Source organism: Salmo salar, chromosome 09, assembly GCF_965601325.2.
Source record: "Salmo salar chromosome 09, fSalSal1, whole genome shotgun sequence".
Taxonomy (NCBI): domain Eukaryota; kingdom Metazoa; phylum Chordata; class Actinopteri; order Salmoniformes; family Salmonidae; genus Salmo; species Salmo salar.
This window is the reverse complement of record NC_138299.1, coordinates 139,811,843-139,824,440: the sequence shown is the minus strand read 5'-3', so window position 1 is coordinate 139,824,440 and position 12,598 is coordinate 139,811,843. Positions and strand designations below refer to the sequence as shown.

The window sequence follows — 12,598 nt, the reverse complement described above, 5'->3', positions numbered from 1 at the left end:
TACTATAAACGACTATACTAACTGGTGGGAATAAAATGAATTAATGTATATGTAGGCTACGTAGGAATGAATGTATTTAATCAATTTGGGCTTACACATCAATCAAAATCATATTATTATTATTATTATAGTAGCTATTCTTTAAAAGCAATTAAGGGATAAGAAAAACGACTATAAACGACTATTAACGAACAGTAACACTAAACATGTTTTGCAGTACAACGCTGATTGCAGACTACCGCGAGTATAATTGTTGTGAGTTGAAAGAGAACCTTTTAGCCTTTGTAATTTCTTATGCACTTGTTTTACGATCGTCTTTTCTATTCCAAATTTACTTTCGCAGCCTAACACAATAACACACTAAAGGTATTTTTTAAAATGGTAATAGCAGATTATTATTATTATTATTGTATTGTTGTTATTGTGCCGTTAACTGTTTGGTTATTTGTTTATTATGCCGTTATAACGATTTGTAGTCCTATTTGTCAACGAATTTGACGTTAAAACCAAAAAGCTATGGCATGGATATATTTTCAAGGTAAGTAAGCAGCCGACATTTCAAACATAAAGACTCAAACATAAAGATGCGTTTTAAGTAAGGTTATGTTCCTTTTTACCTGCAAAGAAAAATGACGTCATTCAAATATGTATTATTTACCCTCAATTTAACTTCTGGCTTTATTACTATCAAGTGTTGTCGAATACCTACCTACTGGCTATAGGATAACTGCCTAAAAGCGAATACCTATCTATTTTTCAATGAAACAGGGAGAGGACTAGGCAATTACTGATTCGTTTGTGTTTGTGGGTAACTGCCAAGATATAGGCCTACTGTCTTTCACATTTTAACTTTTGGGTCTTGTAAATGTAATTTAACTAAAATAATCTAGATTATTTACTTGATTTCACCAGGAAATAAACAGTTGTAGGCTATATATCAACTGCTGGGCCATCGAAAGTAATTACAGAAAATTGGGCAAAGTATACAAGAACACTGATAAATCAGTAGGCTTAGAGAAATACATTGTATTTTATTGGTGGGTCTTATATGACCCTGCAACAGTTTAGGCATATGTCAGAAATAGTTTTATACGTGACTGATAACAATACTCCAACCGATGCTAAAATGTCCAATAAAATAAACTATTATCTTACTCATAAAGTGAGTTAATTAATATCAACGCCCAAAAGTCCATTATAACCTATTTTCATTACTAGTTACAGATGCAAGGGAAACTAGTAATCAATCACACATCAATTGACAAGTGTGATTCCTTAGCTGGGAGGCTGCATATTTTCCGTATGTTTTCCAATATGCCTTCAGGGGCTTCGTTATGGTTGGACGAGGAAACTTAAACAGTGCTCCACCTTTGGTCTCAGTGGAACGTTTAAAATGTATTCCTGCTGAAGTATCAGAAACTGAGATTGTAATACAACATATGTAATTAAAAGTTACAGATAGGCTAAAATGAAAATGTAGGCTCATATATCACCCGATTGCTTTCCTGAAACGGTTCAGATAACCAACTCAATGTGCAGTTCAATGGACATTATGTACATTTCAGATGGCTCATTTTATTATGTGTTTAAGCAGAAGAAAGACCACAGCAGCGCTAACATCAGACGATAGTGTCAAGTTTACACTTTGAAATTGTGGCATGAACATAAATTATTGTCATTTTCCCAAGCCGTGGGGGTAAATATAACTCCCTGCCAGTGGCGTGTATTCATGGATGCCAAGGCAAGCCATGCTTCCACCCAAAAAATGGACTAAGAAAAAATACATGAATAATAGTTTAACTTTGGTCTCTGTGTTTCATAATGTTCCTTCAGTTCGCAAGAGGATGAATGTATCTCACAGGAGAAAGCATCCGAGCGAGCGAAACAGCGCCCCTCTGTCTCTCTATGTGTAGCCCATCTATCTGATGCGGTCTGGTCCAAACGAGTATGACATTGTTGCCGCCGGTAGCGTCGAAGGCAAGGAAAGCCAGCGAGCTTCTGGCCTCTCTTGACAAAAAAGTATACACTTTTGCCAATCAGCGTTGAGCTAAACCGAGCGAGCTGAGAATGGTAGTGGGGTACCAAAAAAAGAGTGTCAAGGGAAACCAGTTTGGATTTCGCTTCACTCCTATCAAATCCCATTTAGAGCACACCTCATTGACAGAGAAGCTTGAATTGTTACATCTTGTTGTGTTTTTGTTCTCCGGTGGCTAGCTAGCAGCCAGCTAGCTAAAATTGTCCCTTTCCTAAATTAGACATGGATGGAGATAAGGATTTTGAGTTATTTCTCCGTACTGGCCAATGATTATAACGGCGCTTCTGATCCAACCATTAATTCATATATTGTTGTACCCCTGGCCTGAGAGGATGGAAGTGCAATATGTAACTAGATGTAGAAAGCGAATGTTAACTAGCTAACGTTGCCGATGATTGGAAGTTAGGATAGCGAGCAAACATTTTAGCCAGGTAGCCTAGGCCAATAAAAAATAAAAGCGTGTACTCTATGACCGTTTCGTCAACATTAAAGAGAGGAGGATGACATCGGCTTTTCTCTACAAGTAGGGTGAGGCAACATCTGTTTTACTTGCACGAACGCGCACACACACAAATCAGAGCCATGGACAGCCACATCATATTTAGCTTATGTTGCTTGGACTAAATCGTTTTTTGCATCTTTTGTCACTGTATTCGACTAATGTAACGAACCGGCTCGTAGGCCATAACAAGGAGAGAGACAACGCGGAGATACATAAATAACAACAATACATGTATTAAATAAAGTAACCTATATACAAAATAAAAATTGTGTGTGTGTAAGTGAGTGGATGCGTGCATAAATGGTGATAATGAGTGGTGTTGAGAGGTGCCAAAATAAACTAACACAAAGAAGTCCCAAAATGCCACAACAGCAAAAAAACATTGTCTGCGTGGAGTCTCTCGGCGTTTCCCATTTCGCTGACGACCCTCACAGCTCCGCCCACCGACATCCTATTAAGGAAAACAAGAGCAGAGAGAAAGAATTCGGCAGACATAGTGGGAGGATGATGTTGAAGTTGAAATGGTGCTGGAATAGAGGCAGCTCCTGTTTTCTTTGCGATTTGGCATTACTCTCTGTGGTTTTAAATCAATAGTTGTTGATTTGCCCGCTTGCTTGGCCATGCTGTACATCATGCTGTAGTTCATGTAACTGTCTGTTACTGTACATACAATATGCTTTATGGACTTCACTGGAGAGAGGTTGCTATCCGGTTTTTGATAAAACAAAGGTGTGGTTGCATTTATTCTGCCACTGTGTCTTATTGTCTCCGCCTTTAGGCATGCGGAAAGTATTCGGACCCTTTGACTTTTTCCACATTTTGTAACATTACAGCCATATTCTAAAATTGATTAAATTGTATGTTTCCCTCATCAATCTACAGACAATACCCCATAACGACAAAGCAAAAATAGAGTTTAGAAATGTTTGCAAATTTATATGGAGAAAAAACCCGGAATTATTACATTTACATAAATATTCAGACCCTTTACTCAATACTTTGTTGAAGCACCTTTGCCAGAGATTACAGCCTCAAGTCTTATTGAGTATGACGCTACAAGCTTGGCACATCTGTATTTGGGGAGTTTTTCTCATTCTTCTCTGCAGATCCTCTCAAGCACTGTCAGGTTGGATGGTGAGCATCACTGCACAGCTATTTTCAGGTCTATCCAGAGATGTTTAATCGGGTTCAAGTCTGGGCTCTGGCTGGGCCACTCAAGGACATTCAGAGACTTGTCCCGAAGCTACTCCTGCGTTGTCTTGGCTGTGTGCTTAGGGTCGATGTCCTGTTGGAAGGTGAACCTTCGCTCCAGTTTGAGGTCCTGAGTTCTCTGGAGCATGTTTTCATCAAGGATCTCTCTGTACTTTGCTCCGTTTATCTTTGCTTCGATCCTGACTAATCTCCTAGTCCCTGCCCGCTGAAAAACATCCCCACAGCATGATGATGCTACCGCCATGCTTCACCATAGGGATGGTGCCAGGTTTCTTCCAGACATGATGCTTGGCATTCAGGGCAAAGAGTTTAATCTTGGTTTCATCAGACCAGAGAAACTCCAAGTGGGCTGTCATGTGCCTTTTACTGAGGAGTGGCTACCATCTGGCCACTCTACCATAAAGGCAGAGTTCTGTCTTACTATCCAGGTCTGTGCCCAAACAATTTGAGCTTCTACTTTAAAAAATCCACCTCTCCAGAAACAAGTCTCTCACCGTTGCCGCTTGCTATAGACCACCTTCTGCCCCCAGCTGTGCCCTGGACACCATATGTAATTGATTGCCCCCCATCTATCTTTAGAGCTTGTGCTGCTAGGTAACCTAAACGGGGACATGCTTAACACCCCAGGCCAACCTACAATCTAAGCTTGATGCCCTCAATCTCACACAAATTATCAATGAACCTAGCAGGTACAACCCCAAATCCGTACATATGGGGCACCCTCATAGATATCATCCTAACCAACCTTCCCTCCAAATACACCTCTGCTGCCTTCAACCAGGATCTCAGCGATCACTGCCTCATTGCCGGCGTCCGTAATGGGTGTGCGGTCAAACGACCGCCCCTCATCACTGTCAAACGCTCCCTTAAACACTTCAGGAAGCAGGCCTTTCTTATCGACCTGGCCCGGGTATCCTGGAAGGATATTGACCTCATCCCGTCAGTAGAGGATGCCTGGTTATTCTTTAAAAGTGCTTTCCTCACCATCTTAAATAAGCATGCCCCATTAAAAAAATGTAGAACCAGAGAAGCATATCTTGTTTCTTATTTAAAAAATAACCAGTCAAGAGGATATAGACTGCTCAAGAGGTATGCTTAGATATGCAGAAAAAAGTGTACATATTTTTTTACATGAACGTAATGATTATGGCTCTAGATTGCAGGAAAAAGCTGTTTCAAGTGTTTGAAAAATGCACAATTCTAAAAATGTACAGATGGTGCCGGACCAGACAGCCCAGCCATCCTCACACACTTTGTGCCCCCTCAGATTTTTGGGGTGCATGATGCGCCTTTATATAGAAGCACACCCCTTTCCCTTCCCTCCCTGCAGCCCAGGAGCCTGCTTCCATCAACTCAAATCCTTGCACTCAGGTTGCAGGGTTCATTGGTGCCAAAGTATCCAAACCCCCAATGTACCCAAACCCCACTGACCCCCCCGCCCCCGCCATCCAGTCTCCCAACTTTAAAGACAGCAGCAGCCTCTCACAGTTGTTCTCATCTTTTCCCTTTGATCAAGCCATCAAACCCAAAAGAGCTAAATTTTTCCCATGCAGAGCTCCATGTTTTCTTCCCCATAATCCTTCACACTTTGAACATGGCGGCAGTAATCTACATAGGGTCTGCAGTAGCGGTGCATGGGTAAAATCACTGGGGAAGCCAACTGCACCCACCAAAAAAGACATATTACAACCTATGTCGAAACAGCCTTTTCCTGCAATCTAGAGCCATAATCATTAAGTTCATGTAAAAAATGTGCATTTTTTTCTGCATATCTAAGCATACCTCTTGAGCAGTCTATATCCTCGACTGGTTATTTTTTAAATAAGAAACAAGATATGCTTCTCTGCTAAAATCTGGGTAAAAGGTTGAAAGGAATGTGAGTCTTAAGTACATTTAGTAATTGCCTGTTTTTCTAATGTCTACCAACCTTGCCAGTAGGCATGCCAGCTAAGATAGTTTGAGAATAGCTATTCTAACTGGATTGATAGCCTGAAATGGATTATTGGTATCTTGGGAACCTATCTGGGCTAAAGTCAACTTCATAAAATTGCTAGGTGGCAGTATCATAGAGGAACAATAACAAAAATATAAATGTTTTGTTGTTAAACAGGACAAATCTGAGGCAGTATGTACCCGTGCCCCCTATGGTCATGACGCATCCGTCTATAAATCCACACAGGAGCGGCCACTGACTGTGCCTCTAATCCGTCTGCTCTAGTACTAGAGACGCCAAGCAGATCAATCAATTAAAACAGTTAGGCCCCAGCCAGCAGGGGTAATTACAGCCTTTCCAGTACTGCCTGTGACAGGGAACTGAGGATACTCTTCATTAGAGCCACTTCCAAGCATCGGAGCAGAATCTGACACTTGCCAGATTAAGCAAGACAAAGAGTTTAGTGTAGTGGGAGCAAATGCACCTCCACCTTTGGACCCAGAGCTTTATTGGGGATGTACATCTTGATACACAACGGGAGCAGTTGTTAGCGGCCTAAGCACTTTTGGAAGGGTATTTATGACCTCAACGTGGACATTGAGGGATTTCGGCAGGCACTTTGTTGTAAGCAAACTTTTTCAAAGGGCATCACATACAGCAGGGCCACTAATTGTAACATGAGGTTTCAAGCCTGGGCTGAAACAATGACCAAAGTATAACTAATTCCATGGCTGAACAATTGTTTTAAATCATATCCAAAGGTGACCAGGCATTAAAGCTACAGCCTACCATATGTCAGAAATAACACCTCATTTGATTGCTCAAGTGATGAAAAGGTGACACTTCAATGGGACATGTCAGCAATGATATGATTGTCCCACCATATATTGTCCCACCATTCTCCATCTTGACAAGTTAGTTTGCATAGTAAAGTTACACAATGTGAAATAGATTCTATGTAAACAGTTAGGCGACAAAGCTATAAACCTTCACTTGAATGAGCATACCAAATAGAGTAGACTACAAATCAGTTGTCTTGGTCATCTTCCTGAGTCAATAAAGAGGTGTGTGTGGCACAACCTGCAGATTACTTTCTAACCCACTGCATAAGCATATTGGTTACACATGGTCCATTAAAGACAGATGAGTCAGGCAGGTGTGCGTGGTTCACATCTGTGATCTTAAGCACGTCTGTAAAAAGTACCAGTTGTAGCAACATTTCAATGGATGTTTTCAGAGTAATGCTTTTCCTGTAAACAGAAGACCAAAAAAATGTAAATAAAATAAGTGTAGACAAATTATTTTTATGCCAATATTTCATGAAAATATCTAGTGTCACATGTACATGGAATCTGTTGTGTATCTTACAATTGTAAAGTACTCCAATTTAAAATAGACTAATCCAAAAATCACATTTGCAATTTAAAGTTGTAACATAAGAAACAAATGTCACAGTAAATTTCAGCCTATAGAGTGCTGCGGGTGGAATTAGATTATATAGCTGAAATAGTACCAAATACCTGAGCAATTGACCACAAACAGTTGAGCACCATACCTTGTAGAAATGAAATACCAAGTCTTGACAAATAGCTCAGCTTTTCAAACCAAAAAATGGACAACCGCCCCTTCTAAGGGGTATAATGATCAGTTTTGATAGATTTAACAATTCTCCAATTCTCCAGGGGATGGTATGAAAATATATTTCATCTCCCAATACATTTTTTTTACAATTTGTCACAGTAAAACAATTGGAAAACCTCATGGGTAATTAAAAAAATGATTGTTTTTACTTGGACACAGTCCAGTGTATTTAAAAAAAAAAGTCATTATCCTAAACATATGACTAACAGATTGTTTAAAAACAATGCATCTCCTGAGCTTGTAATTGTGTTTTTTTTTCTCTCAATATGATCAGGATTTGCACAATGAGTGTGGCATCCTGTAAAATTATAAAATATAGGTCATTTAAAGTGAAAAATAGTCACAATAATCCTTAAAAGTTTCCATAGTCCATCAGTATCGTCTCCACCGACCATCTCTGGAGCCGTCCCGCCACCTGTCATCTCTGCTACGGCCGCCTCCGCTGCTCCCGCTCCTGTCATCATGGTGATAGTGTTCACCTCGCTGGTCATCTCGCTGGCGCCGGTTGGAGCCGGTTTCAGAGCCTCCTGGGTAGCGCTGTTCCCTGCCGCTGTCCTGCTGGTACCCCTGCCTGTTGCCTCGAGGTGAGGAGCTGTCCTGTTGCCAGGACCCACCACCTCCACTCTGTAGCTGCTGTGGTGGCTGCCCCAGAAGCCCGATCCCGCCGGCTGGGAAGCCGCCATTCACGCCCAGGAACTGCTGCATCTGCCACATGTTGTTCATCTGTTGAAATCACTTTTACTGATCCATGTCAACTGGTTAAATGATCATGATACAGGCCACCATGGAGTACTGTGTCATATGCTCAGGATACACAGTAAAATTAAATTGTTACTTGCAGGTTCACATCGCAACAATGTGACATAAGTGTCACTACTGGAGACGAGGATAGTGCGTAATTGAATGGCTTGACAAGAGTAATGGTCAGTGTGGATGAAGGTATGCTCACCATTGCCTGTCTCTGCAGACTATCAGGAGAGGAGAAAGACCTCTGGATGGACCCCAGGTCTGGGCTCTTGTCATATCTGCACAAGAAACATGGCATTCCATAACACAGACAAATAGAGGCTATTGATGCACAATACATTCCCTACATATGGATACTAACATTGTTGGAGGATTTTGCATTAGGTTACAACATACCTGCCCCCAGCCCCATGTGGATTGGGAGTATTCACAGGGCTTTGGTTCTGGGAGTTCCCTGGGCTGTTAATGTGACTGCTTCCTATAAATATTTATCCAAATAATGACATCTCAATTGCAGGCAGACCCAAGTAAAACATTAACAAATAAATTTATATGATTAGTATGGGGTTTACACCTGCTCTGAACTGTATTTTGAGAGTTCTTCCGAATAGAGTTGCCCCATTGAGCAGGTTCATGCCATAGGGTACAGACACCTCATGCTTGAAACAGACAAACCCAAACGCTTTCTGTTTTCCATCATTGTCTTTTGGGATTTTCACTTTGAACATAGGTCCTGCCTGCATCAAAGAGAACACAAAACAGACGATGAAGAACACAACTGTAAAATAAGTTTGCCACTGTGCTCGCGGACTTGGTGTGCTAGCTCTGGTCCACGCGGATGCATCGGATCTGCACTGCATGTGCATCCGGGGCCTGCGCAAGTGTTTTATTTTGTGTTTTGGAGAAACGAAAGCTGGGGATCTATGAAAGGCGACAAATCAGAGGCAACTTATAGTTGTCGTACAATGGACCAGAGCTAGAGATGTGTTCGCTAATATAGCTAACTAACGTCGTTGCTGCATACTAGTAGGTAGTTAGCTAAGGCTGAATGAACTATATTGATCTGGATAGCTAGATAATTACACGGGTCAGAAGCTTCCACATCATTATTTGTCGAAAAAGTTAGAGAAATTATCGCAATTAATTTAGCTAGCTGACATTAGCTAGCTAACATTAGCTATATCGTAGCTAGTTAGTTCAAAGCTACTGCACCTGTAAAAAGAGCTCGAATAAAAGTTCTTCCGTCACTTTTGGATCTAAATTTCCAACAAAGAGAGTCCGGTCTGCTTCATCCGCTACTCCCATTTCGCTTTAATTATATCTAATGCACTTTATCCGGATGTCAAAAATTTACAAGGCGCGATTTTTATACAGTTGATCCGTGGTACGACCGTAAAGTAAAACTGCCATCATTCGTCAACTCGAGTTGCAATAACCATCATGTTTTGCGACATATGCCGTTGAGCTCCTGTAAAAAAAAAAAAAGGCATGCCATCAAATAAACCAGTGGTGGAAAAATTACCTAATTGTCATATTAAAGTAAAAGTAAAGATTGAAAATAACTGAAGTGAAAGTCACCCAGTAAAATCCTACTTGAGTGAAAGTAAAAAAAGATTTGGTTTTACATATACTTAAGTATCAAAAGTAAATGTAATTGTTAAGATATACTTAATTATCAAAAGTAAAAGTATAAATCATTTCAAATTCCTTATATTAAGCAAACCAGATGGCACCATTTTCTAGTTTTTATTTTTATTTACAGATAGCCAGGGGCACTCTCCAACAGTCAGACATAATTTAAAAACAAAGCATGTGTTTAGTGAGTCCGCCAGATCAGAGACAGTAGGGATAACCAGGGATATTCTCTTGGTAAGTGTGTGCATTAGACCATTTTCCTGTCCTGCTAAGCATTGACAATTAAATTAGTACTTTTGGGTGTCAGGGACAATGTATGGTACATACTTTTCTTTAGGAATGTAGTGAAATAAAAGTAGTCAAAAATATAAATAGCAAAGTACTTTACCCCACTGCAAATAACATGTAATTAGTTGAGTACACATGAGCCTCACCCCCATTAGCTTCCTGTCAAGTTTGTATTTACTGAATGTTACAACACGCGGAACATCATGCAAGGATTCCTGAGCCTCCCTGGATCTTTCTCTCTTTCTCTCTCGCACCTGCTGTCTCGTCCTCTAAATGCTCGGCTATGAAGCCAACTGACATTTACTCCTTAGGTGCTGACCTGATGCACCCTCTATAACCACTGTGATTATTATTTGACCCCTTTGGTCATCTATGAACATCTTGAAGAACGATCTACCCTTAATGGCCATGTACTCTTAGAATCTCCACCGGCACAGCCAGAAGAGGACTGGCCACCTCTCAGAGCCTGGTTCCTCTCTAGGTTGTCTTCCTAGGTTCCTGCCTTTCTAGGGAGTTTTTCCCTTTCACCGTGCTTCTTCATCTGCCTGGCTTGCTCTTTGGGGTTTTAGGCTGGGTATCTGTATAGCACTTTGTGACATCTGCTGATGTAAAAAGGGCTTTATAAATACATTTGATTGATTGATTGATTGATTGATTGATTGATTGATTGATTGATTGATTGATTGATTGATTTGATTGAATGTCCCCAGCTGTCCGATATGCCGGTGGGCAAGGTGTGAAACCAATACACTGGTGATAACTCATCCTGGCCTCAGAGTCATATGAAATATACTTTAAGACAGCTTAACTGCTCCAAGACTTAAGACACCTACTAATGGTCTATAAAGAAAGGAAAGTAGGGAAGTTGGTCAGGGAGGAGGGGTGGGCGTAATCCGGACCTTCTAGCAATCTAAAGGTTTTGTTTTCTAGTCGTGTCGGGGAATCAAATCAAATTTTATTTGTCACATTTGGGGTAAAAAAAAAGGTAGCCTAACAGTGAAATGCTTATGTACAGGTCCTTTTCCAACAATGCAGAGTTAAGATAAAGATATATATATATATCTTAACTCTGCATATCTATCTATCTATCTATCTATCTATCTATCTATCTATATATTTTAAATAGTGACATGAGAAATTAATTTACAGTGAATACAACGGTAACATTTTAGCTAACCATTCTCCTAACCCTTATTCTAAATGTAACCCAATTCACCTAACCTGCTACGTAATTCACCTAACCAAATTTGTTTTAGATCCCCTAATCTTTCACATAAGTTATCCAAACCTTTATTGTTAGTTCACCTAACCACCTACCTAAATTCTACCCCTAATTCTCCTTTGTTGTGATGCAACAAGCAACCTGGTCTCAGAGAAAGACATATAATACTATACATCCTCCAAGATGTATGAAACATTAACATTATCCAATTAGTATGTTATTGAACGACCAGTTAAGACCTATGATAATATGAAATCAAATTGTATTAGTCACTTGCGCCGAATACAACAGGTGTAGACCTTACAGTGAAATGCTTACTTACGAGCCCTTAACCAACAATGCAGTTAAAAAAATACGGATAAGGATAAGAAATAAAAGTAACAAGTAATTAAAGAGCAGCAGTAAAATAACAATAGCGAAACTATATACAGGGGGGTACCGGCACCGCTTAATGGAAGTAATATGTGGATGTACAGTTGAAGTCGGAAGTTTACATACACCTTAGCCAAACACATTTAAACTTAGTTTTTCACAATTCCTGACATTTAATCCTAGTAAAAATTCTCTGTCTTAGGATCACCACTTTATTTTAAGAATGTGAAATGTCAGAATAATTGTCACGTCCTGACCAGCAGGTGGAGTAGGTGTATACGTTTTGGTCAGGGCGTGGCAGAAGAAGTTGTGTTTTCTATGTTCTGTCTAGGTTGGGTGTTTCTATGTAGAGTTCATTGGGGTGGACTTCCAATTGAAGGCAGCTGTGTGGTGTTGCCTTTGATTGGAAGTCCTATATTAGTTGGGTGTGTTTGTGGGGAATTGTTTGTGAGCACTGTGTTATTTAGCCTGCTACACTGTTGTGAGTCGTGAGTACTGTTTATTGTTTTTGTTCTGTGGATGCTTTACATTTTTTCATTAAAAAGAATGAGTATCCATATACCCGCTGCATTTTGGTCTTCCCTGCAACACCACGATGAGTTTCGTGACAATAATAGTAGAGAATGATTTATTTCAGCTTTTATTTCTTTCATCACATTCCCAGTGGGTCAGAAGTTTACGTACACTCAATTAGTATTTGGTAGCATTGCCTTTAAATTGTTTAACGTGGATCAAAGGTTTCAGGTAGCCTTCCACAAGCTTCCCACAATAAATTGTGTGAATTTTGGCCAATTCCTCCTGACAGAACTGAGTCAGGTTTGTATGCCTCCTTGCTCGCACCAGCTTTTTCAGTTCTGCCCACAAATGTTCTATAGGATTGAGGTCAAGGTTTGTGATGGCCACTCCAATACCTTGACTTTGTCCTTAAACCATTTTGCCACAACTTTGGAAGTATGCTTGGGGTCATTGTCCATTTGGAAAACCCATTTGCGACCAAGCTTTAACTTCCTG

The 12,598-nt window shown here is 40.3% G+C and overlaps 1 protein-coding gene across 2 annotated transcripts; it reads right to left on the bottom strand.

Moving 5' to 3' along the window:
* Positions 1-6,966: 6,966 nt before the first annotated feature.
* Positions 6,967-9,551, bottom strand: LOC100195238 (RNA-binding protein 7). Of its 2 annotated transcripts, none has more exons than XM_014214720.3 (5): positions 9,283-9,551; positions 8,645-8,807; positions 8,467-8,548; positions 8,273-8,348; positions 6,967-8,046 (listed from the first exon to the last, which is right to left on the bottom strand). In XM_014214720.3, exons 1-5 carry the CDS (start codon positions 9,373-9,375, stop codon positions 7,696-7,698), a joined length of 765 nt encoding a protein of 254 aa, XP_014070195.1. In that variant the 5' UTR covers positions 9,376-9,551; the 3' UTR covers positions 6,967-7,695. The 2 variants fall into 2 exon arrangements, with proteins under 2 accessions (XP_014070195.1, XP_014070196.1); XM_014214721.3 differs by having other exon boundaries at positions 7,080-8,028.
* Between the last annotated feature and the right edge of the window lie 3,047 nt (positions 9,552-12,598).